We start from the raw sequence: 25000 nt of genomic DNA on the forward strand, positions 1-25000 counted from the left end.
CTCTGTATCTCTCTGTCTCTCTGTATCTCTCTGTCTCTCTCTGTCTCCTGACATCCTGGAGCTCTGTCTCTCTGTATCTCTGTCTCTCTGTATCTCTCTGTCTCCTGACATCCTGGAGCTCTGTCTCTCTGTATCTCTCTGTCTCTCTGTCTCTCTGTATCTCTCTGTCTCTCTGTCTCTCTGTATCTCTCTGTCTCTCTGTATCTCTCTGTCTCCTGACATCCTGGAGCTCTGTCTCTCTGTATCTCTCTGTCTCTCTGTCTCTCTGTATCTCTCTGTCTCTCTGTCTCTCTGTATCTCTCTGTCTCTCTCTGTCTCCTGACATCCTGGAGCTCTGTCTCCTGCCATGGGGTAGGGAGGGGAAGCTTGTCTCTCTCTGTCTCTCTGTATCTCTCTGTCTCTCTGTCTCTCTCTGTCTCCTGACATCCTGGAGCTCTGTATCCTGCCATGGGGTAGGGAGGGGAAGCTGTCTCTCTCTGTCTCTCTGTATCTCTCTGTCTCTCTCTGTCTCCTGACATCCTGGAGGTCTGTCTCTCTGCATCTCTCTGTCTCTCTGCATCTATCTGTCTCTCTCTGTCTCCTGACATCCTGGAGCTCTGTCTCCTGCCATGGGGTAGGGAGGGGAAGCTTGTCTCTCTCTGTCTCTCTGTATCTCTCTGTCTCTCTGTCTCTCTCTGTTTCCTGACATCCTGGAGCTCTGTCTCCTGCCATGGGGTAGGGAGGGTAAGCTTGTCTCTCTGTATCTCTCTGTCTCTCTGTCTCTCTCTGTCTCCTGACATTCTGGAGCTCTGTCTCCTGCCATGGGGTAGGGAGGGGAAGCTTGTCTCTCTCTGTCTCTCTGTATCTCTCTGTCTCTCTGTCTCCTGACATCCTGGAGCTCTGTCTCCTGCCATGGGGTAGGGAGGGGAATCTTGTCTCTCTCTGTCTCTCTGTATCTCTCTGTCTCTCTGTCTCTCTCTGTCTCCTGACATCCTGGAGCTCTGTCTCCTGCCATGGGGTAGGGAGGGGAAGCTTGTCTCTCTCTGTCTCTCTGTATCTCTCTGTCTCTCTGTCTCTCTCTGTCTCCTGACATCCTGGAGCTCTGTCTCCTGCCATGGGGTAGGGAGGGGAAGCTTGTCTCTCTCTGTCTCTCTGTATCTCTCTGTCTCTCTGTCTCTCTCTGTCTCCTGACATCCTGGAGCTCTGTCTCCTGCCATGGGGTAGGGAGGGGAAGCTGTCTCTCTATGACTTACGTGGGCAATTTGTTGAGTCTGACAGGAAGTAACTGAGGGTCAAGACTCTGAAAACATTTCCCAGGGATCTCTAGTTACATAACAAATCAGGAAGATGTACAATAATTTGGTTAATTTAATTAATTATATAATCTTATTTCAAATGCCTGCTCGCTGCTGACATTTTACAATTTGACAGAAATCTGCTCTTGTCGTAGTAGGATTGGTTTTGCGTTACAGAACCATGTGGGTTATGGTCAGGCCAGCTCTCACTGCCTTACTGTAGCAGTGTCTCTCGTTAAGAGGAAATAGAACTACCTTATCTGCCCAAAGGGAGTCCTAGCTTTGTGTTTGCATAAAACAGAAGAAAAGCCCTGGTTTTAAACTCGACCACATTGAGAAGGACTCGGGGGATTTGCCTAATTGCTGATAACAATGAAAATAGCCCGTTGACTAAATAAACTGTTCATTTTAGGAATGTTTTGGGAGTTTAGTCTTGGTACAAATTCATATTTTTCTCACCAGAATGTAGCCTATGAACTGTCCTACAGCCACACTGAGGAGAGGAGAGGGGAGGAGGGGAGAGGAGTGTGGAGGAGGGGAGAGGAGTGGGGAGGAGAGGAGAGGGGAGGAGGGGAGAGGAGGGGATAGGAGAGGAGTGGGGAGGAGGGGAGGGGAGGGGGAGGAGGGGAGAGGAGTGGGGAGGATGGGAGGGGAGGGGGTAGGAGAGGAGTGGGGAGGAGGGGAGGGGAGTGGAGTGGGGAGGAGGGGAGAGGAGGGGATAGGAGAGGAGTGGGGAGGAGGGGAGAGGAGAGAAGGGGAGAGGAGAGGGGAGGAGGGGAAAGGAGAGGAGTGGGGAGGAGGGGAGAGGGGAGAGGGGAGAGGGGAGGAGGGGAGAGGAGAGGAGAGGACAGGAGTGAGGAGGAGGGGAGAGGAGAGGGGAGGAGGGGTAAGGAGAGGAGTGGGGAGGAGGTGAGAGGGGAGGAGGGGAGAGGAGAGGGGACGAGGGGAGATTGGAGGACAGGAGTGGGGAGGAGGGGAGAGGAGAGGGGAGAAGGGGAGAGAAGAGGGGACGAGGGGAGAAGGGGAGAGGAGAGGGGACTAGAGGAGATTGGAGGACAGGAGTGGGGAGGAGGGGAGAGGAGAGGGGAGAAGGGGAGAGGAGAGGGAAGAAGGGGAGAGGGAAGATAGGAGAGGAGAGGGGGGTAGGAGAGGAGTGGGGAGGAGGGGAGAGGAGAGAAGAGGAGAGGTGAAGAGGGGAGATATGAGAGGAGAGGGGAGGAGGGGAGAGTATCCCTTCTTGTTTCTCAAAGCCTGAGGCTCTGTCGGTGGATAAGGTCTGGACTGCAGTCACTTCAGTGGACGTCTGGTAGCCATATTCCCCAGCGCCGGACTCTCCTACCCCTCTAGCCACTCCAGCCTATCTACCCCGCCTCACCGGCCTCTCCTCCTGCCTCTCCGAACCTCTCCTCCTCCATCGATTTATAGTCAGGCCCCTGATCCACGCCTAGTTAATGCTTAGAGAGTACGCTAAATGTAAACAAAAAGAACTGCACAGGATATTGGACAGGCATGAGGAATGGGGCTGGGTGGCGGGAAAGGTGGGAAGATACAGTTCACCACGGTTGGTTGTTTTGGTGTGATTTAATCCACAGGGAGAAGTCAGGCTGAATGTCAGGACACGAAGAGAAGGAAAAGAGGAGAGAGGAGGAGAGAAAAAAGAAGAGAGAAGATGACTCAATCCAAGGAAATAAATGGAGGATAGAATGGAGGCAGAAGAGGGAAAGAGAGAGAGAAGGAGAGAGAGGAAAGGTGAGCGAGGAAAGGAGAGAGGGAAGGAGAGATCGGAAAGGGGAGGGGGAAGGAGAGAGGGAAGGAGAGAGAGGAAAGGAAAGAGAGAAGGAGAGAGAGGAAAGGAGAGACAGAAGGAGGGTGGAAAGGAGAGGGAAGGATAAAGAGGGAAGGAGAGAGGGAAGGAGAAAGGAAAGGAGAGAGGGAAGGTAAGAGAGGAAAGGATAGAGGGAAGGAGAGAGAGGGAAGGAGAGAGGGAAGGAGTGGGAAGGAGAGGGAGGAAAGGTGAGAGGGAAGGAGAGAGGGATGAAAGGAGAGGGGGAAGGAGAGAAAGGAAAGGAAAGAGAGGAAAGGAGAGAGGGAAGGAGAGAGAGAAAGAGGAGAGAGGAAATGAGAGTGGGAGGGAGATAGCGGGAAGGAGAGATAGGGAAGGAGAGAGGAAAGGCGAGAGGGAAGGAGAGAGAGGAAAGGAGAGAGGAAAGGAGATAGCGGGAAGGAGAGATAGGGAAGGAGAGAGAGGAAAGGAGAGACGAAAGGAGATAGCGGGAAGGAGAGATAGGGAAGGAGAGAGGAAAGGCGAGAGGGAAGGAGAGAGAGGAAAGGAGAGAGGGAAGGAGAGAGAGTAAAGGAAAGGAAAGAGAGGAAAGGAGAGAGGAAAGGAGAGATAGGGAAGGAGAGAGAGGAAAGGAAAGAGAGGAAAGGAGAGAGGGAAGGAGAGATAGAAAAGGAGAGAGGGAAGGAGAGAGGAAATGGGAGATAGAAAAGGAGAGAGGGAAGGAGAGAGGGAAGGAGAGAGTGGAAAGGAAAGAGATGAAAGGAGAGAGGGAAGGGGAGAGAGGAAAGGAGAGAGGGAAGGAGAGAGAGGAAAGGAAAGAGAGGAAAGGAGAGAGGAAAGGAGAGATAGGGAAGGAGAGAGAGGAAAGGAAAGAGAGGAAAGGAGAGGGGGAAGGAGAGAGAGAAAAGGAGAGAGGGAAGGAGAGAGGAAAGGGGAGAGAGAAAAGAGAGAGGGAAGGAGAGAGGAAAGGGGAGAGAGAAAAGGAGAGAGGGAAGGAGAGAGGAAAGTAGAGAGAGGAAAGGAGAGAGAGGAAAGGAGGGAGGGAAGGAGATAGAGGAAAGCAGAGAGGGAAGGAGAGAGAGGAATGGAGAGAGGGAAGGAGAGGGAGGAAGGAGAGAGAGGAAAGGAGAGCGGGAAGGAGAGAGAGAGGAAAGGAGAGAGGGAAGGAGAGAGGAAAGGAGAGAGGGAAGAAGAGAGAGGAAAGCAAAGGAAAGAGAGGAAAGGAGAGAGGGAATGAGAGAGAGAGGAATTGAGAGGGGGAAGGAGAGAGGGAAGAAGAGAGAGGGAAGGAGATAGAGGAAAGGAGAGAGGGAATGAGAGAGATAGGAATTGAGAGGGGGAAGGAGAGAGGGAAGAAGAGAGAGGGAAGGAGATAGAGGAAAGGAGAGAGGGAAGGATTGAGAGGGAAGGAGAAAGAGGAAAGGAGAGAGGGAAGGAGAAAGAGGAAAGGAGAGAGGGTAGGAGTGAGAGGGAAGGAGAAAGAGGAAAGGAGAGAGGGAAGGAGTGAGAGGGAAGGAGAAAGAGGAAAGGAGAGAGGGAAGGAGTGAGAGGGACGGAGAAAGAGGAAAGGAGAGAGGGAAGGAGAGTAGAAAGCATAGCATAACACATACTGTAGAACAGAATCAGAGAGAGGAGAGAAGTTGGCCAACAGCCATCCCATCCCCTATGGACTTGTGTGAGTCAGTCACAGTCACATTCATAGGGAGGACTGTGGTTTGGTTGGACTGAGGCTCCCCTAGAGATGATGCTCTGTCAGTTTGTCAGCTACCATATGTCTGAGTGGGAGGGTTGTGTTGTTCCCCACCAATACACACTGATCTGGGACAGACAGGGCTCAATGGAAGCTGCAGCATATTATTTTACATTATTATTATTGGAGCCTGAAATCATGATGATGATGATGATGATGATGATGATGACCCAAGATGTATGCATATAGTATCTATTCCTGAGGGAAATCATGTTATTTTCTTCAGCTAACACCCTCTAACTCCCCTCTCTCAGATAACCCCCTCTAACTCCCTCTCTCAGATAACCCCCTCTAACTCCACTCTCTCAAATAACCCCCTCTAACTCCACTCTCTCAGATAACCCCCTCTAACTCCACTCTCTCAAATAACCCCTCTAACTCCACTCTCTCAAATAACCCCCTCTAACTCCCCTCTGTCAGATAACCCCCTAACTCCACTAACTCCACTCTCTCAGATAACCCCCTCTAACTCCACTCTCTCAGATAACCCCTCTAACTCCCCTCTCTCAGATAACCCCCTCTAACTCCCCTCTCTCAGATAACCCCCTCTAACTCCACTCTCTCAAATAACCCCCTCTAACTCCACTCTCTCAGATAACCCCCTCTAAATCCACTCTCTCAGATAACCCCCTCTAACTCCACTCTCTCAAATACCCCCTCTAACTCTCCCTCTCTCAAATAACCCTCTCTCAGATAACCCCCTCTAACTCCACTCTCTCAAATACCCCCTCTAACTCCCCTCTCTCAGATAACCCCCTCTAACTCCACTCTCTCAAATAACCCCCTCTAACTCCAACTCCACTCTCAAATAACCCCCTCTAACTCCACTCTCTCAAATAACCCCCTCTAACTCCACTCTCTCAAATAACCCCCTCTAACTCCACTCTCTCAAATAACCCCCTAACTCCACTCTCTCAAATACTCTAACTCCCCTCTCTCAAATAACACCCTCTAACTCCCCTCTCTCAAATACCCCCTCTAACTCCACTCTCTCAAATACCCCCTCTAACTCCCTCTCTCAAATAACTCCTCTAACTCCCTCTCTCAAATAACCCCTCTAACTCCCTCTCTCAAATACCCCCTCTAACTCCCCTCTCTCAAATAACCCCTCTAACTCCCCTCTCTCAAATAACCCCCTCTAACTCCCCTCTCTCAAATAACCCCCTCTAACTCCCCTCTCTCAAATAACCCCTCTAACTCCACTCTCTCAAATACCCCCTCTAACTCCCTCTCTCAAATAACCCCCTCTAACTCCACTCTCTCAAATAACCCCCTCTAACTCCCCTCTCTCAAATAACCCCCTCTAACTCCCCTCTCTCAAATAACCCCCTCTAACTCCACTCTCTCAAATATCCCCCTCTAACTCCCCTCTCTCAAATAACCCCCTCTAACTCCCTCTCTCAAATAACCCCCTCTAACTCCCCTCTCTCAAATAACCCCTCTAACTCCCCTCTCTCAAATAACCCCTCTAACCCACTCTCTCAAATACCCCCCCCAACTCCCCTCTCTCAAATAACCCCCTCTAACTCCCCTCTCTCAAATAACCCCTCTAACTCCCCTCTCTCAAATACCCCCCATCTAACTCCCCTCTCTCTTTATCTCTCAGCTCCACAGACAAACAACTATTTCTACAATGACATGTTCTGCAGTGGGGGTAAACAGTGTTGGCATTACAACCATCCTCTCTAGACAAAAGGCCAAAGGATTGTGTCTGTGTCCAAATGGCACTCTAATCTCTATATCATAGTGTACTACTTTTAGCCAGAGCCAGGTCAAAAGTTGTGCACTACATAGGGAATAGGGTGCGATTTGGGACGCATGCATTACGTTCAGTCAGACTTCAGTATGAGGGAAATGGTTTTCCTGATCAAGAAAACTTCTCACAGGCTCCGGTAATTTTAGAGTCAAGACAAATATTGAATTTAGGGCCAGAGCTAATGCCTGAGACAACGGCTGGAAATGTATGCAGTGATCTGCACTGCTCATTAGATCCTGTTTCTTTTCCCACCTTGAGCCTCCCAGCCCCCCACCACTATAACATATGGAATCTAACTTCAAGAGGCTGTTATAGATGTAGAATCTTAATTTGACCTGTATTGTTGCAGCAAAATAATCCTGCAGCTACAGGATTTGAGTGTTTAGTCCATATTGTTGCTTGATTGGTGGTTAGGCTATTAGCTGGTCAAAACGAGGCTACATCAAAAGTGCAATATGTTTAATAGAACTGTGCATTAGTGCAGGTTTTCAGTGAATTTATGTAAATCACAAAACTTCTCAGCAACAAAAGAGTGATCAAATTAAGATCCTACATTTGTACCGTAACACTGGAGTATGTACATTAGAAATAGATCTTAGGAGAGTGTGTGTGATACACACATGAACTCATTAACATACACACATTCATACTCAAAGGAGCCATGTATTAAGAGAAAAGCATGCACCGCTGTGAACTCATTTATGGAGAAAGTACAGGGAAAAACGCAGCCATGCAAATACATACAGCACAAATGTATACAGCTAAACTAACGTATTCACAAGGGAAGACAAAGGATGTGAAACTATCAAGAGGCGTAGTCAAATTCAGATATTACAGAAGCAGTCTTCAGCATGTAGTTTTGAAAGTGATGCTCACAACCCAAAGGTGGTCCCATTTTTTGTGAACTTCATCCGTCATCCAATTCTGTGATATGTTACGAATTTGTTGTGCTTAAGATCCCAGGGGGCATCTTTAATATAGAATACCATACGCTCTATCTGGTGAAGAACACTCCACTGAACACATCATAAATCTGTGACCAGACTCTCTGTCACACACACACACACACACACACACACACGCGCGTGCGCGCGTTTACGTGCAAGTGCGTAGACACAAGAAAACCAGAAGGATTGCCGAAATTAAAAAGTGTGGATAGACAAGCAAAGCCCATTACAACCAACTCACAATGCAGTTAGGATAGTTAGCTAGATTACAAATTAGGCTGGTGAGTATATCGGTTTAAAACATTCTGCCTCATACTATTCACTAGTGTATCAGCATGAAACAGAGCTCATTTATGAAAACAATGAGTTATACCCCAACCCTCTCACCCTCACCACCCTCTCCTCTCTTCCCTCTCCCTACCTATCCTCTCCCCTCTTCCCCCTCTCTCCTCTCCTCTCACTCTCCTCCCCTCTCTTTTCTTCTTCACTCTCCCTCTCCTCTCTGCTCTCCTCCTCTCTCTCCCCTCTTCTTCACCTCCTCTCTCCTCTCCCTCCTCTCTCTCTCCTCCCCCACCTCCTCTCCCCTCTTCCCCCTCTCTCTTCCTCCCCTCTCTTTTCTTCTTCCTCTCCCTCTCCTCTCCTCTCTCCCTCCCCTCTTCCCCCTCTCTCCTCTCCTCTCACTCTTCTCCCTCTCCTCTCTTCTCCCTTCTTCTTCCCTCTTCTCCCCTCTCCCCACCTATCCTCTCCCCTCTTCCCCCTCTCCCTCTCCTCCCCCTCTTTTCTTCTTCACTCTCCTCTCCTCTCCCTCCCCTCTTCCCCCTCTCTCCTCTCTCTCCTCCTCCCTCTCTTCTCCCTCTCCTCTCTTCCCTCTCTCCACCTATCCTCTCGCCTCTTCCCCCTCTCTCCTCTCCTCTCACTCTCCTCCTCTCTCTCCCCTCTTCCCCCTCTCTCCTCTCCTCTCACTCTCCTCCCCTCTCTTTTCTTCTCCCCTCTCCCTCTCCTCTCTCTCCCCTCTCCCCCTTCCTCATTAATGAGTGAATATAAAGATTTAGCTGTGATGTTATAAAGCTGAGATGACAACACTGGGACTAACAAGCCTATGGGGAGTTTACTGGTTCATAGCATTATGCCTCACTACATTATACACTGTGTATCAGTATATTATTTTGGCTATAAAATATGAAACAAATAACATATGCCCCATTTCTTCAAACCTCTCACTCTCTCTTCCTCCCCTCCTCCCCTTCCTCCTGCCCCTCTTCCCCTCCTCTCTCTTCCCCCTCTTCCCCTCCCTCCTTCTGTCCCCCTCTTCTGCCCCTCTTCCCCTCTCTTCCTCCCCTCTTCTTCTGCCCCTCTTCTTCCCTCTCCCCTCTTCTGCCCCTCTTCCCCTCTCCTCTCTTCTGCTCCCCTCTCCTTTCCCCTTCTCTCTTCTGCCCCTCTTCCCCTCTCCTCTCTTCCTCCCCTCTCCTTTCTTCTGCCCCATCTCCTCTCTTCCTCCCCTCCTCCCCTGTCCTCTCTTCTGCCCCTCTTCCCCTCTCCTCTCTTCTGCCCCTCTTCCCCTCTCCTCTCTTCTGCCCCTCTTCCCCTCTCCTCTCTTCCTCCCCTCTCCTCTCTTCTGCCCCTCTTCCCCTCTCCTCTCTTCCTCCCCTCTCCTCTCTTCTGCCCCTCTTCCCCTCTCCTCTCTTCCTCCCCTCTCCTCTCTTCTGCCCCTCTTCCCCTCTCCTCTCTTCCTCCCCTCTCCTTTCTTCTGCCCCTCTTCCCCTCTCCTCTCTTCCTCCCCTCTCCTTTCTTCTGCCCCTCTTTCCCCTCCCCTCTCTTTCCTCCCCTCCTCCCCTCTCCTCTTCTGCCCCTCTTCCCCTCTCTTCTTCTCCCCTCTTCCTCTCTTCTGCCCCTCTTCCCCTCTCCCCCTCTCTTCCTTCCTCCCTCTCCTTTCTCCTGCCCCACTCCTCTCTTCCCCCTCCCCTCCTCCCCCTCTCCCTTTCTTCTGCCCCTCTTCCCCCCTCTCCCCTCCCTCTCTTCCTCCCTTCTGCCCCTCTCCTCTCTTCTGCCCCTCTTCCCTCTTCTCCTCTCCCCCTTTCCTTCCTCCCCTCTCCTTTCTTCTGCCCCTCTTCCCCTCTCCTCTCTTCCTCCCCTCTCCTTCCTCCCCACTCCTCTCCTCTCTTCTGCCCCTCTTCTTCCCCCTCTTCCCCTCTCCTCTCTTCCTCCCCTCTCCTCTCTTCCTCCCCTCTCCTCTTCTGCCCCTCCCCCTCCCTCTCTTCCTCCCTCTCTCCTCCCCTCTCCTCTCTCCTCTCTCTCTTCTGCCCCTCTTCCCCTCTCCTCTCTTCTGCCCCTCTTCCCCTCTCCTCTCTTCCTCCCCTTCCCCTCTCCTTTCTTCTGCCCCACTCCTTCCCCTCCTCCTTCCCCCTCTCCTCTCTTCTGCCCCTCTTCCCCCCCCTTTCCTCCCCTCTCCCCCTCTTTCTTCTGCCCCTCTTCCCCTCTCCTCTCTTCCTCCCCCCCTCTCCCCTTTCTTCTTCCCCTCTTCCCCTCTCCTCTCTTCCTCCCCCCTCTCTCTCTTCCTTTCTTCTGCCCCTCTTCCCCTCTCCTCTTCCTTCCTCCCCCCTCTCCTTTCTTCTGCCCCCCCTCCTCTCTTCCTCCCCTCCCCCTCCCTCTCTCCCCTCTCTTCTTCTGCCCCCCCTCTCTTCCCCCCCTCTCCTTTCTCTTTCCTCCCCTTCCTCTCCTTTCTTCTGCCCCACTCCTCTCTTCCTCCCCTCCTCCCCTCTCCTTTCTTCTGCCCCCCCTCTTCCCCTCTCTTTCTTCTGCCCCACTCTCTTCCTCCCCTCCCCTCCCTTTCTTCTCCTTCTGCCCCTCTTCCCCTCTTCCCCTCTCCTCTCTTCCTCCCTCTCCCTCTCTTCTTCTGCCCCTCTTCCCCTCTCCTCTCTTCCTCCCCTCTCCTTTCTTCTGCCCCTCCTCCCCTCTCATCTCCTCTCTTCCTCTCCTATCCTCTCTTCCTCATTAATGAGTAGAATATAATGTGTTTGGCAACAAATCAAATATTATTGGTGGCATACACATATTTAGCAGATGTTATCGTGGGTGTAGCGAAATGCTTGTGTTCCTAGTTACAACAGTGTAGTAGTATCTAACAATTCATAGCAATACACACAAATCTAAAAGTAAAAGAATGGATTTAAGAAAAAGTGAAATATTAGGACGAGCAATGTCGGAGTCCACTACGCTGTGTTGAGGAACAGCGTAGTGGAGGTGTTGTTTCCTACCTTCACCACCTGGGGGTGGCCCATCAGGAAGTCCAGGACCCCGTTGCACAGGGTTTGGTTCAGACCCAGGGCCTCAGCTTTATGATGAGCTTTGAGGATACTAGGGTGTTGAAGGCTGAGCTGTATTCAAATAAACTCTATTCTTACATAGGTTTTCCTATTGTCCAAATGGGATAGAGCAGTGTGCAGTGCGATGGCGATTGCATCATCCGTGGATCTATTGGGGCGGTATGCAAATTGCAGTGGGTTTAGGGCGTCGGGTATGGTGGAGATGATATGATCCTTAACTAGCCTCTCAAAGCACTTCATGATGACAGAAGTGAGTGCTACAGGGTGACACGCTTAAATGTCTTACTCATGTCGGCCACGGAGAACAAGAGTTCACAGTCCTCGGGAGCGGCTCATGTCAGCGGCACTGTGTTATCCTCAAAGTGGGAAAAGAAGGTGTTTAGCTTGTCCGGGAGCTAGACGTTGGTGTCTGCGACGTGGCTGGTTTTCCCTTTATAATCCGTTATTGTCTGGAGTCTCTGCCACATACGTCTCGTGTCTGAGCCATTGAATTGCGACTCCACTCTGTCTCTTTACTGACATTTTGCCCGTTTGTTTGCCTTACAGAGGGCATAACTGGAATGTTTGTATTTGATCATATTCCCAGCCACCTTGCCGTGGATAAATGCGGTGGTTCGCATTTTTAGTTTAGCGTGAATGCTGCCTTCTTTCCACGTTTTTGGTTTGGATAGGTTTTATTCATCACAGTGGGAACAACATCTCCTATACACGTCCTGATGAACTCAGTCACCGTGTCAGTGTATACGTCAATGTTTTTCTCAGAGGCAACCCGGAACTGTCATGTTTTGTCATTGATTATCATGTCTTGTCCCTGTGCTTCCCTTCTATTCGTTTCCCTCTGCTGGTCTTATTAGGTTCTTTCCCTCTTTCTATCCCTCTCTCTCCCCCTCCCTCTCTCCCTCTCTCGCTCTCTCTCTCTATAGTTCCGTTCCTGCTCCCAGCTGTTCCTCATTCTCCTAACTACCTCATTTACTCTTTCACACCTGTCCCCTATTTTGCCCTCTGATTAGAGTCCCTATTTCTCCCTCTGTTTTCCGCTTCTGTCCTTGTCGGATCCTTGTTTGATGTTTGCTGTTCTGTGTCCTTGTTCCGCCCTGTCGTGTTTTTGCCTTCTTCAGATGCTGCGTGTGAGCAGGTGTCTATGTCAGCTACGGCCTGTGCCTTCCCGAAGCGACCTGCAGTCTGTGGTCGCGTCTCCAGTCGTTCCTCTCTACTGACGAGTGGATTTCAGTTTTCCTGTTTTGTATTTACCTAAGATAATATCCAGGATTATCGTTTTTGTTTAAGACTGGAATAAAGACTCTGTTTCTGTTAAGTCGCTTTTGGGTCCTCATTCACCAGCATAACAGGAACATATCCCAGTCCATGTGATCAAAACAGTCTTGAAGCATGGATTCTGATTGTTCAGACCAGAATAGACCTGAGCATGGGTACTTCCTGTTTGAGTTTCTACCTATAGGAAGGGAGGAGCAAAATGGAGTCATTATCTGATTTGCCGAAGTGAGGTCGGGAAAGGGCCTTGTTACCATCCCGGAAGGGAGAGTAACAACGGTTGGGAGTATTTGAAGTACGAGTACTGCAGGCAATGTGTTGATAGAACTCCGGTAGCGTTTTTCTCAGATTTGCCTTATTAAAGTCCCCAGCTATAATAAATGCAGCCTCAGAATATGCAGTTTCCAGTTTGCACATAGTCCAGTGTAGTTCCTTGAGAGCCGTCGGCTTGATTTGGATATACACAGCTGTGACGATAACCAAATAATATTCTCTAGGAAGGTAGTGCGGTCGGCATTTCATTGTGAGGTATTCTATGTTGGGTGAACAAAATGACTTGAGTTCCTGTACGTTACCAAAATCACACCATGAGTAGTTAATCACAAAACATACACCTCCGCCTTTCTTCCTCCCGGAGAATTCTTTATTCCTAGCCCCTGGCTATATGGACAGGGACAGTATATCTGGAGAGAGCCCAGACTCTGTGAAACAGAGTGTTACAGTCCCTGATGTCTCTCTGGAAGTAGATCCTCTTCCTGAGCAAGTCAACTTTACTGTCCAGGCACTGAACATGTTCTAGGAAGCAATGAATGTTATGCATGCCTCCTGAGTCTTGGAGCAGCCTCTGGGATAAGTTTAATCGCCTTGGAAGGTACAAACAAAGGATCAAATTCAGGAAAGTTGTATTCCTGGTTGAGATGCCTCTCTGATATCCGAAAGATCTTTCCGGCTGTATGTAATAATGCAAAGAAGGTTCTGGGCTAATAATGTGAGAAATAACATTTTAAAAACTTGCCTCAGAGCTTGAAACAAGGTGGCCATGTCTATCGACACCATCTTGTTCACAACACAGTCTTTCCCACTGAGAAGTACTATCTCTGCCATGGCTTTGATGTTCTATTTTTTAACTATCAGCCCTTTCTGACTCGCCCTCAGCCAAATTGATCTGAAATGAACATACGGTTTGTTCTGTATCACATTGCATCGTACTGCTGAAGTGAAAAATGTAATATATGGTAGGAAAAAAATAAGTTTCCACTTTTTTGCTTGTGTCAGTAATACATCACGTAGTAATAGCATTAGGGTTTCTGTTTGGTAATAGTGCAGTAAGCACACTGGGGTTTCTGTTTGGTAATAGTGCAGTAAGCACACTGGGGTTTCTGTTTGGTAATAGTGCAGTAAGCACACTGGGGTTTCTGTTTGGTAATAGTGCAGTAAGCACACTGGGGTTTCTGTTTGGTAATAGTGCAGTAAGCACACTGGGGTTTCTGTTTGGTAATAGTGCAGTAAGCACACTGGGGTTTCTGTTTGGTAATAGTGCAGTAAGCACACTGGGGTTTCTGTTTGGTAATAGTGCAGTAAGCACACTGGGGTTTCTGTTTGGTAATAGTGCAGTAAGCACACTGGGGTTTCTGTTTGGTAATAGTGCAGTAAGCACACTGGGGTTTCTGTTTGGTAATAGTGCAGTAAGCACACTGGGGTTTCTGTTTTTCTGTTTGTAATAGTGCAGTAAGCACACTGGGGTTTCTGTTTGGTAATAGTGCAGTAAGCACACTGGGGTTTCTGTTTGGTAATAGTGCAGTAAGCACACTGGGGTTTCTGTTTGGTAATAGTGCAGTAAGCACACTGGGGTTTCTGTTTGGTAATAGTGCAGTAAGCACACTGGGGTGTCTGTTTGGTAATAGTGCAGTAAGCACACTGGGGTTTCTGTTTGGTAATAGTGCAGTAAGCACACTGGGGTGTCTGTTTGGTAATAGTGCAGTAAGCACACTGGGGTGTCTGTTTGGTAATAGTGCAGTAAGCACACTGGGGTTTCTGTTTGCAATAGTGCAGTAAGCACACTGGGGTTTCTGTTTGGTAATAGTGCAGTAAGCACACTGGGGTTTCTGTTTGGTAATAGTGCAGTAAGCACACTGGGGTTTCTGTTTGGTAATAGTGCAGTAAGCACACTGGGGTGTCTGTTTGGTAATAGTGTAGTAAGCACACTGGGGTGTCTGTTTGGTAATAGTGCAGTAAGCACACTGGGGTGTCTGTTTGGTAATAGTGCAGTAAGCACACTGGGGTTTCTGTTTGGTAATGGGGTTTCTGTTTGGTAATAGTGCAGTAAGCACACTGGGGTTTCTGTTTGGTAATAGTGCAGTAAGCACACTGGGGTGTCTGTTTGGTAATAGTGCAGTAAGCACACTGGGGTGTCTGTTTGGTAATAGTGCAGTAAGCACACTGGGGTTTCTGTTTGGTAATAGTGCAGTAAGCACACTGGGGTTTCTGTTTGGTAATAGTGCAGTAAGCACACTGGGGTTTCTGTTTGGTAATAGTGCAGTAAGCACACTGGGGTTTCTGTTTGGTAATAGTGTAAGCAGTAAGCACACTGGGGTGTCTGTTTGGTAATAGTGTAGTAAGCACACTGGGGTGTCTGTTTGGTAATAGTGCAGTAAGCACACTGGGGTGTCTGTTTGGTAATAGTGCAGTAAGCACACTGGGGTTTCTGTTTGGTAATAGTGCAGTAAGCACACTGGGGTTTCTGTTTGGTAATAGTGCAGTAAGCACACTGGGGTGTCTGTTTGGTAATAGTGTAGTAAGCACACTGGGGTGTCTGTTTGGTAATAGTGCAGTAAGCACACTGGGGTGTCTGTTTGGTAATAGTGCAGTAAGCACACTGGTTTTCTGTTTGTTAATAGTGCAGTAAGCACACTGGGGTTTCTGTTTGGTAATAGTGCAGTAAGCACACTGGGGTTTCTGTTTGGTAATAGTGCAGTAAGCACACTGGGGTTTCTGTTTGGTAATAGTGCAGTAAGCACACTGGGTTTTCTGTTTGGTAATAGTGCAGTAAGCACACTGGGTTTTCTGTTTGGTAATAGTGCAGTAAGCACACTGGGGTGTGTGTTTGGTAATAGTGTAGTAAGCACACTGGGTTGTGTGTTTGGTAATAGTGCAGTATGCACACTGGGGTGTCTGTTTGGTAATAGTGCAGTAAGCACACTGGGTTGTGTGTTTGGTAATAGTGCAGTAAGCACACTGGGTTTTCTGGTTGGTAATAGTGCAGTAAGCACACTGGGTTTTCTGTTTGGTAATAGTGCAGTAAGCACACTGGGTTTTCTGTTTGGTAATAGTGCAGTAAGCACACTGGGGTGTCTGTGTGCAGTAAGCACATCTGTAGTGTCCCAGCTAGCCTGACGAATGAGCTGATGCTTTTTGACAGCACAAAACAATGTTTAGTTATAGCATGCATTTTCTTAATATATTAAAGAGCCTTTCCAGGCAGACGGGATGACATCTACAGAGTGACTGACGAGGTTGTCAAGCTGTAAAAAATATTAGAAAAGTTGAATATGGTTATAGATGTTGTTTTCTATGTTCAAAGACCATGTTTAACCAGATTTCAAGAGACAGACATCGACAGACTTCAAGAGCAACATGTAGGACTTCTGTAACCTGTGTGGCTCAGTTGGGGGTCCTATGTGGCTCAGTTGGGGGTCCTATGTGGCTCAGTTGGGGGTCCTGTGTGGCTCAGTTGGGGGTCCTGTGTGGCTCAGTTGGGGGTCCTGTAAGGCTCAGTTGGGGGTCCTGTAAGGCTCAGTTGGGGGTCCTGTGTGGCTCAGTTGGGGGTTCTGTGTGGCTCAGTTGGGGGTCCTGTGTGGCTCAGTTGGGGGTCCTGTGTGGCTCAGTTGGGGGTCCTGTGTGGCTCAGTTGGGGGTTGTGTGTGGCTCAGTTGGGGGTCCTGTGTGGCTCAGTTGGGGGTCCTGTGTGGCTCAGTTGGGGGTCGTGTGTGGCTCAGTTGGGGGTCCTGTGTGGCTCAGTTGTTAGAGCAGGGCACTTGCATTGTCAGGGTTGTGTATTTGATTCCCGGGTCCATCCACAAGTAAAATGTATGAACACATGACTGTAAGTCGCAAAAGTGTTTGCTCAATGGCATATATGCATATTATTATATTCTTAACTATGGTATCTAGCAAAGACTATAGGACATCTCATTGTATCAGTGCTGTTGCTGGTCTCTGCCAAATTGTAACACTCTGCAGAGAAAACTCACGCTAAATCTTTAGGCAAAAACATACAGTACATCTACAGTATGTTTCCAGTATGTCATATAATTTCTACATCATGAGAGTGTATAAGTATGTATGTTTGAATAACTAAATATGTTCCATGATCTAAATCTGCTGAGGGAATACTTGACTGATGAGGTCTCTCTCAGTCACACACAGGAGAGTCACAAGCACTCACTTTCCCTTGGTCTCTCTCAGTCACACACAGGAGAGTCACAAGCACTCACTTTCCCTTGGTCTCTCTCAGTCACACACAGGAGAGTCACAAGCACTCACTTTCCCTTGGTCTCTCTCAGTCACACACAGGAGAGTCACAAGCACTCACTTTCCCTTGGTCTCTCTCAGTCACACACAGGAGAGTCACAAGCACTCACTTTCCCTTGGTCTCTCTCAGTCACACACAGGAGAGTCACATGCACTCACTTTCCCTTGGTCTCTCTCAGTCACACACAGGAGAGTCACAAGCACTCACTTTCCCTTGGTCTCTCTCAGTCACACACAGGAGAGTCACAAGCACTCACTTTCCCTTGGTCTCTCTCAGTCACACACAGGAGAGTCACAAGCACAGGAGAGTCACTTTCCCTTGGTCTCTCTCAGTCACTTTCCCTTGGTCTCTCTCAGTCACACACAGGAGAGTCACAAGCACTCACTTGGTCCTCTCTCACACACAGGAGAGTCACAAGCACTCACTTTCCTTGGTCTCTCTCAGGTCTCTCCCTCTCTCTCAGTCACACACAGGAGAGTCACAAGCACTCACTTTCCTCTTGGTCTCTCTCAGTCACACACAGGAGAGTCACAAGCACTCACTTTCCCTTGGTCTCTCTCAGTCACACACAGGAGAGTCACAAGCACTCACTTTCCCTTGGTCTCTCTCAGTCACACACAGGAGAGTCACAAGCACTCACTTTCCCTTGGTCTCTCTCAGTCACACACAGGAGAGTCACAAGCACTCACTTTCCCTTGGTCTCTCTCAGTCACACACAGGAGAGTCACAAGCACTCACTTTCCCTTGGTCTCTCTCAGTCACACACATGCACAAACACAAGCACTCACGTGCACACACTGCTTCACATACATTCCCTCTGACCCACTGCTAGCATGCTTTCAGTCTTTCATCTCTCGCTTGCAAAGGGACGGTATTATACCCCCCCCCCCCCATAGCGTTTGATCTGCCTTGTCTTTCATCGTGGCTCAACTCGTGGCTCAACTTTCCCAGTGCTGAGTGCCACTGCCCACCAGCACAACACCACCTCTCAGGTTTCTCTCATCCCTACGGACGGACGGACGGACGGACGGACGGACGGACGGACGGGTGTGTGTACAGCTGGGGAGAGTTTAGACTGACTGGCCCCGAATCAGACATCTCCTGGATCCACGACAACAGACAAGTGTTTCTGGCAACAGTTAGCATGCTGCTTAATCTGCACTATGTAGAGATATTCTCTACAACAGTTAGCATGCTGCTTAATCTGCACTATGTAGAGATATTCTCTACAACAGTTAGCATGCTGCTTAATCTGCACTATGTAGAGATATTCTCTACAACAGTTAGCATGCTGCTTAATCTGCACTATGTAGATATACTCTACAACAGTTAGCATGCTGCTTAATCTGCACTATGTAGAGATATACTCTACAACAGTTAGCATGCTGCTTAATCTGCACTATGTAGAAATATACTGATATGCTGTTTTCTATTATGTGCCTATGTTGTGATTCTGACTTTGACTATAAAGTTTAATTAAATAAAAAACAATTGTTGACAAAAAGAGGGTTAAACTCTGCACACAATTTCATATCTTGATCCTGTTCCCCTGTAGAGGTTTGGCAGACGTGTTGGTGAGGGTACTGTCACAGTATGTGTGGACAGATGGAAGCGTGAGGCCATTATTTCCAAGGACAGCTTCTAATCTCTGTCTTTCTTCTACTACTAGAGGAGGGAAGGTAGGGAAGAGTATTCCCTGTGCAGGGGCGATATATAAAATGAAAGGCCTCTCTCTCTGTCCTCTTCTCTGCCTCTCTCTTTTATCCTCTCCTGGAAGAAATTATACAGAACTCAAGAATTCCCAAGGTCAACCGCACACACACACGCTCTATCCCTGAGGAGTGTATGGTTAGACACCAGGTCCTCTGGTGAGGGGGTCTGTTAATTACCAACTGTAAGGGGGTCATGTGATTGACAGCCTCTCTCTCTTTCTTTCATACACAGATGGGTCTAATTTAAGCTACTGTCACACCTATTCCCATTCTCCCTCTCCAGTGCTCCACGTCGCCGAACTATTAACCACTGATCCTGGTACCATCATTACGCACACCTGCTCCCCATCATTAAGCACACCTGCTCCCCATCATTACGCACAACTGCTCCCCATCATTACGCACACCTGCTCCCCATCATTACGCACACCTGCTCCACATCATTACGCACACCTGCTCCCCATCATTACGCACACCTGCTCCCCATCATTACGCACACCTGCTCCACATCATTACGCACACCTGCTCCCCATCATTACGCACACCTGCTCCTCATCATTACGCACACCTGCTCCCCATCATTACGCACACCTGCTCCACATCATTACGCACACCTGCTCCACATCATTACGCACACCTGCTCCCCATCATTATGCACACCTGCTCCACATCATTACGCACACCTGCTCCCCATCATTACGCACACCTGCTCCCCATCAATACGCACACCTGCTCCCCATCATTACGCACACCTGCTTACCATCATTACGCACACCTGCTCCACATCATTACGCACACCTGTTCCCCATCATTACGCACACCTGCTCCCCATCATTACGCACACCTGCTCCCCATCATTACGCACACCTGCTCCCCATCAGTACGCACACCTGCTCCCCATCAATACACACACCTGCTCCCCATCATTACACACACCTGCTCACCATCATTACGCACACCTGCTCCCCGTCATTACGCACACCTGCTCCCCATCATTACGCACACCTGCTCCCCATCATTACTCACACCTGGACCTCATCATCCCCTTGATTACTCTCCTTTTATTTAGCCCTCAGTAGCCTCAGTCAACAGGCAGTATTGGTTTGGTCTCGTTCAGTACGCGTCTCCTGTTTAGTTTATCTGCCTTTTATTATTATTAACCTCGCCTTCTACACCTGTTTCCTGCCTCCCAGCGCAATCATTTCAGTTTACTGCCTCGCAAATTATGGAAGCAGCTGGGTGAGGTCCTCCGTGTCCTCCACCGCCTCGACGCCACCCCAGAGGATTCACCTCCAACTAGCAGAGGGCCTCTTATCGCAAGTTGTCCCAGCAGCCGGCCCCCAGCCTACCCAGCAACCAGCCCCCCAACCAACCAACCCAGCCTACCCAGCAGCATACCCAGCAGTCCGCCCCCCAACCTACCAAGCAGCCAGCCCCCCAGCCTACACAGCAGTCAGCCCCCCAGCCTACACAGCAGTCAGACCCCAGCCTACACAGCAGTCAGCCCACAGCCTACACAGCAGTCAGCCCCACAGCCTACACAGCAGTCAACCCATCAGCCTACCCAGCAGTCAGCCCCCAGCCTACACAGCAGTGAACCCATCAGCCTACCCAGCAGTCAGCCCCCAGCCTACCCAGCAGTAAGCCCCCCAGCCTACCCAGAAGTCAGCCCCCAGCCTACCCAGCAGTCAGCCCCCAGCCTACCCAGCAGTCAGACACCCAGCCTACACAGCAGTCAGCCCACAGCCTACACAGCAGTCAGCCCACAGCCTACACAGCAGTCAGCCCCACAGCCTACACAGCAGTCAACCCATCAGCCTACCCAGCAGTCAGCCCCCAGCCTACACAGCAGTGAACCCATCAGCCTACCCAGCAGTCAGCCCCCAGCCTACCCAGAAGTCAGCCCCCAGCCTACCCAGCAGTCAGCCCCCTAGCCTACCCAGCAGTCAGCCCCCCAGCCTACCTAGCAGTCCGCCCAGGGAGGCGATGCCAAACTGTCCCTCCCAGACAAGTATGGCGGGACTCCAAATGCCATGGCTTCCTACTCCGTGCTCCCACTATTTCACCCATCAGACGTGAGCCCCACCACCAAGATGTCCAAGGTTGCCATGGTAATTTCCCTACTGACCGGGTGGGCGTTGGAGTGGGCTACAGCCATCTGGGAGAGAGGAGAGGAAGTGCTGGTTTCCTAAGAGAGGTTCATGGCTCTGTTCAGGGCAGAGAGGGAGGTGAGTGACTATTCCAACTCCGGCAGGGCTCCCAGACAGCTGCGGAGTACGCCCTCACCTTCTGAACCGTGGCAGCCTCCAACTCTGCACCCTATTCCGTAGATGACTGCACAAGGAGGTCCAGCAGCCAGCAGGGGCACCAGCTTTAGCGGAGAGCGTCCAAACCCGAGGTCCACTGGGGCAGAGGTGCAGCCCCGTGATCATCCATCTCCCAGGGTAGTGAGTATTCCATCATCATCGTTCTCTGCCAAACCCTTCCTGGCTTCCATTTCACTGGCTGGCTGTCCCTCATGTGTTGTCTGTACAGCTCTAGTGGACTCCTGTGCCGCGGGGAATTGAATCGACCAGGCCCTCGCCTCCTCCCTGAACTTCACCTTGCACCCACTCTCCTCTCCACTTCCGGTCCAAGCCTTTTATTATTATTAAACTCATCTTCTGCACCTAGTTCCTGACTCCCAGCGCATTACAGCTACCTACATTACACACACACACACACACACACACACACACACACACACACACACACACACACACACACACACACACACACACACACACACACACACACACACACACACACACACACACACACACACACACACACACACACACACACACACACACACTGAGAAATACAAAAAAACAACAACACACAGTCACACTCATACACAACATCAGACACAACGATGTAAAAGCTTATACTAGTTTATTCTCATAAGTGTAAACTGCTTGCACTCAAACAACACAGAAATACAACAACAAAATCCCCACCCATATTTAACCATGACACAGAGGGCATGGGAAGTTCAGTGGGCACAAAGCGTTAGGCTAGCTGGGGACCTCCCCGGGCTGCAAACGGAGCTCCACTGTAATGGGTGTATTTTAGGAGGAACCCTGTGGCTTCAGAGGCCACTCATTATGTCTTAACAAAAGGTTGAGTTAAAGCTGCTGAGTGCACTAATTCTGTTTCTGAAATAGAGGCAAATGCCCCATGTCCACCACTCCACTCTTCTTCCCTAGACGTCTCTGTCTCGCGTTCTCCCTCGTGTTTTATTGTACTGTCTGTCAGTAGCTCTGTTATTGACACTACCTAACCAGCAGGTCCAGCCCAATACCGCTGGAGAAAAGGAGAGAGAGGACGGAGTAGTGTTTTTAAATGACCAGTTTCTTTAAATAGGACCTATTCTCCAACTTGCCCAGAAATGTGTGTTTGGGGTCAGTGCAGAGGACAAGTAGAGACAGACATGGTGAATGGCACAGTCCGTTTTGCGTGTCTAGAGTTAACGCTATAGACTCCAGAATGATGCATTGCCCCTATTGACAGGGGCCCACTCACAGGTCTGGCACTCTCCCTGCTCTATTTCCTTGTCTACCACCCTCAGTCTATCAATAAAATCTAAAGAAAATATGTAAATGGAGAGTGGAATTCAACAGTCAAAGCAACAACAACAACAAACAACAACAAACAACAACAAACAAGCCACAGTGAGAGGTCAAGAAGAAAACAACACATTCCACACCAAAGAGGTGGAAGAACATGACTTGGCCTGCAGGGAATACATTTAGGGTGATTTTCACTTGACCGAAAGATATTATTAAATATAAATATTATTATTAAATATTAAAATAATGTTCTGATTATTTTCTTATTTTCAAAGACAATCAGATTTATGTCTTCAATTTGTGTTGAATTTTGATTTGGAAATGCTTAGCCTAATACTTGTTTTTGTATTCTAATGATTGGGAATTGTCTGCTTATCCTTTAACATCATGCTGTGTGTGACTGCTGTCTCTCTATGGGCCTAGCTATGCGTTTTACAAAAGGTGCGCTCTACTACATGGAGTGCGCAGTTATTACAGTCCTTTCAACATCATGAGCCTGTCAAACTCACATCCTTTGTTGTGTCCCTTTTGGTGATGGTGTGGTCGTGATGGCGTTAGGGTACCACAGGGTATGTAAGCAGTGTGGTTGTTGTTGCTGTCCTGGGTCTGTTTGATTAAGTGATGCTATATATTCATTTCTTTTCCTTGACTTTTGAGTTTGGTACAACTTTTTGGAAGGCCTACACTCTTAGAGTGCTATCTAGAACCTAAAAGGGTTCTTCGGCTGTCCCAATAGGAGAACCCTTTTGAGTTCCAGAAAAAACCCTATTGGGTTCCATGTAGAACCCTTTCCCAGAGTGTTCTACATGAAACCCAACCCAAAAGAGTTCTGCCTGGAACCAAAAAAGGTTCTACCTCGAACCATAAATGGTTACCCTATGGGGACAGCTGAAGAACCGTTTTGGAACCCTTTTTTCTAAAAGTGTGGCTACAAAAGCCACAGTGCGCCACCGGTGAAATGTATTGGATTACTGTACTTGCTATATCCTAGATGTATTTCAATGGCACAAGGAGAGAAGAGGAGAGCTGAGGAAAGGAGAGGTAGTGCATTAGTTCTATGTTATAGGAGTCTCTGTGTGTTGATGGTCAGGGAGGGGGGGGGGGGGTTCAGTGAGAGGACGTCAAGGGGAGCACATGGGGTGAACACTCTCCCTGGCTTCCTGTTCTTCAAAGGACTGGGGCTTGCCTAGGCATCTGTACACGTGCGCACACACATCCTCCCTGGCTGGGATAAAGGACCTCTCTTATTATCGCTACATGCGTGGCCTTGTTCTCTCCAACCTATCTGTTTAATGAACATTAAAAATATTAAAAAACACACACACACAAACATAGAGTACGGAGTTCCGGACACTAGCAGAAGGTATACATTGTATACCCCCCATTTCAAAGCCCTGCAGTCTTTTGAGGAAGAGCAAGAGAAGGATCGAGATATTGAAGGAGCAAGAAAGAGTGACTGTGGATAGTGTTGGCAATAGCTGACCATACATTTGTAATCACACAGGCTTATCCAGCTGCATAATATTCTAATCAATCAAAGCAGTGGTCCATCCTGCCTGGCCTGCCATAGTAATCCTTTGGAAAGAAGGGTCTCTCGTTCTCTTTCTCCATCTCCCTCTCTCTCTCCGTTGCTCCCTCCCTGTCTGACAACATATTCTCCCCATGTTAAAACACCATTGGGCTGGCTGCATCACTCTGTAATTTAAAAGACAGAGGGCTTTAGTGTGAGGACTTGTGCTCCTCCTCAGGGCTTCACATTCACACTCAGCAGTACGATTAGGACAAATACGCTGCCTGGTGAAAACTGCACAACTAAGGGGGAGGATGGAGAAGGGGAGAAGGGAGGAGGACGGAGAAGGGGAGAAGGGAGGGAGGAGGATGAAGAAGGGTGGAGGATGGAGAAGGGTGGAGGATGGAGAAGGGTGGAGGATGGAGAAGGGGAGAAGGATGGAGTAGGGGAGAAGGATAGAGAAGGGAGAAGGATAGAGAAGGGAGAAGGATGGAGAAGGGGAGAAGGATAGAGAAGGGAGAAGGATGGAGAAGGGGAAAATAGTGGAGAATGGAGAAGGGGAGAAGAGCGAAGGATGGAGAAGGGGGAGGATGGAGAAGGGGGAGGATGGAGAAGGGGAGAGGATGGAGAAGGGGAGGAGGATGGAGAAGGGGAGAAGGGAGGGAGGAGGATGGAGAAGGGTGGAGGATGGAGAAGGGTGGAGGATGGAGAAGGGGAGAAGGATGGAGAAGGGCAGAAGGGAGGAAGATGGAGAAGGGGAGAAGGGAGGGAGGAGGATGGAGAAGGGTGGAGAAGGGCAGAAGGGAGGAGGGTGGAGAAGGGGAGAAGGGAGGGAGGATGGAGAAGGGTGGAGGATGGAGAAGGGGGAGGACGGAGAAGGGGGAGGACGGAGAAGGGGAGAAGGATAGAGAAGGGAGAAGGATGGAGAAGGGGAAAATAGTGGAGAATGGAGAAGGGGAGAAGAGCGAAGGATGGAGAAGGGGGGAGGATGGAGAAGGGGGGAGGATGGAGAAGGGAAGAAGGATAGAGAAGGGAGAAGGATGGAGAAGGGGAAAATAGTGGAGAATGGAGAAGGGGAGAAGAGCGAAGGATGGAGAAGGGGAAAGAGTGGTGGATGGAGAAGGGTGGAGGGTTTGTGTGCGCCAGATACTGAAGATGGTGTGATTGCAGACAAAGCCATATGATACAGTACGAGACATTTCACAATGATGAGGTGTGTGAAATCTAAGGGGTCTGATTGGTGAAAGTTCCCCTTAAAGGCAAGCAGGATAGAATTGATTAGTTAATTATATTTTTCTTTAAGTTTATTAGCATTTTTAGCTACTTATGCCATACCGGATTATTTGATACATTTTCAAGGAAATGAATACACAATGCAATTAGTTCATAGCCTCCATCTAGTTATGTATTTCATCAGATACAGGTGTTGATGTAGGGATGGAGATACACATCTGTCCTTCTGCCCCTGTACAAGGCAGCTAACCCACTGTTCCGAGGCCGTTATTGTAAATACGAATTTGTTCTTAACTGAC

At 49.2% G+C, this 25000-nt stretch overlaps 2 protein-coding genes across 2 annotated transcripts in view; one reads left to right on the forward strand and one right to left on the reverse strand.

The window, feature by feature from the left end:
* The window catches only part of kank4 (KN motif and ankyrin repeat domains 4), a 156944-nt gene that overhangs the window by 86720 nt on the left and 45224 nt on the right, over positions 1–25000 (reverse strand). The gene's annotated exons all lie outside the window — the stretch shown is intronic.
* Positions 20381–25000, forward strand: part of LOC123996468 (pollen-specific leucine-rich repeat extensin-like protein 4) — a 47236-nt gene continuing 42616 nt past the window's right edge. The window contains exons 1-2 of the mRNA XM_046299837.1: positions 20381–20458; positions 20678–20791. Coding sequence (XP_046155793.1) covers positions 20381–20458; positions 20678–20791 — 192 coding nt within the window. The remainder of the gene's footprint in view (positions 20459–20677; positions 20792–25000) is intronic.

The sequence above is a fragment of the Oncorhynchus gorbuscha genome, linkage group LG15, assembly GCF_021184085.1.
Source record: "Oncorhynchus gorbuscha isolate QuinsamMale2020 ecotype Even-year linkage group LG15, OgorEven_v1.0, whole genome shotgun sequence".
Classification (NCBI taxonomy): Eukaryota; Metazoa; Chordata; class Actinopteri; order Salmoniformes; family Salmonidae; genus Oncorhynchus; species Oncorhynchus gorbuscha.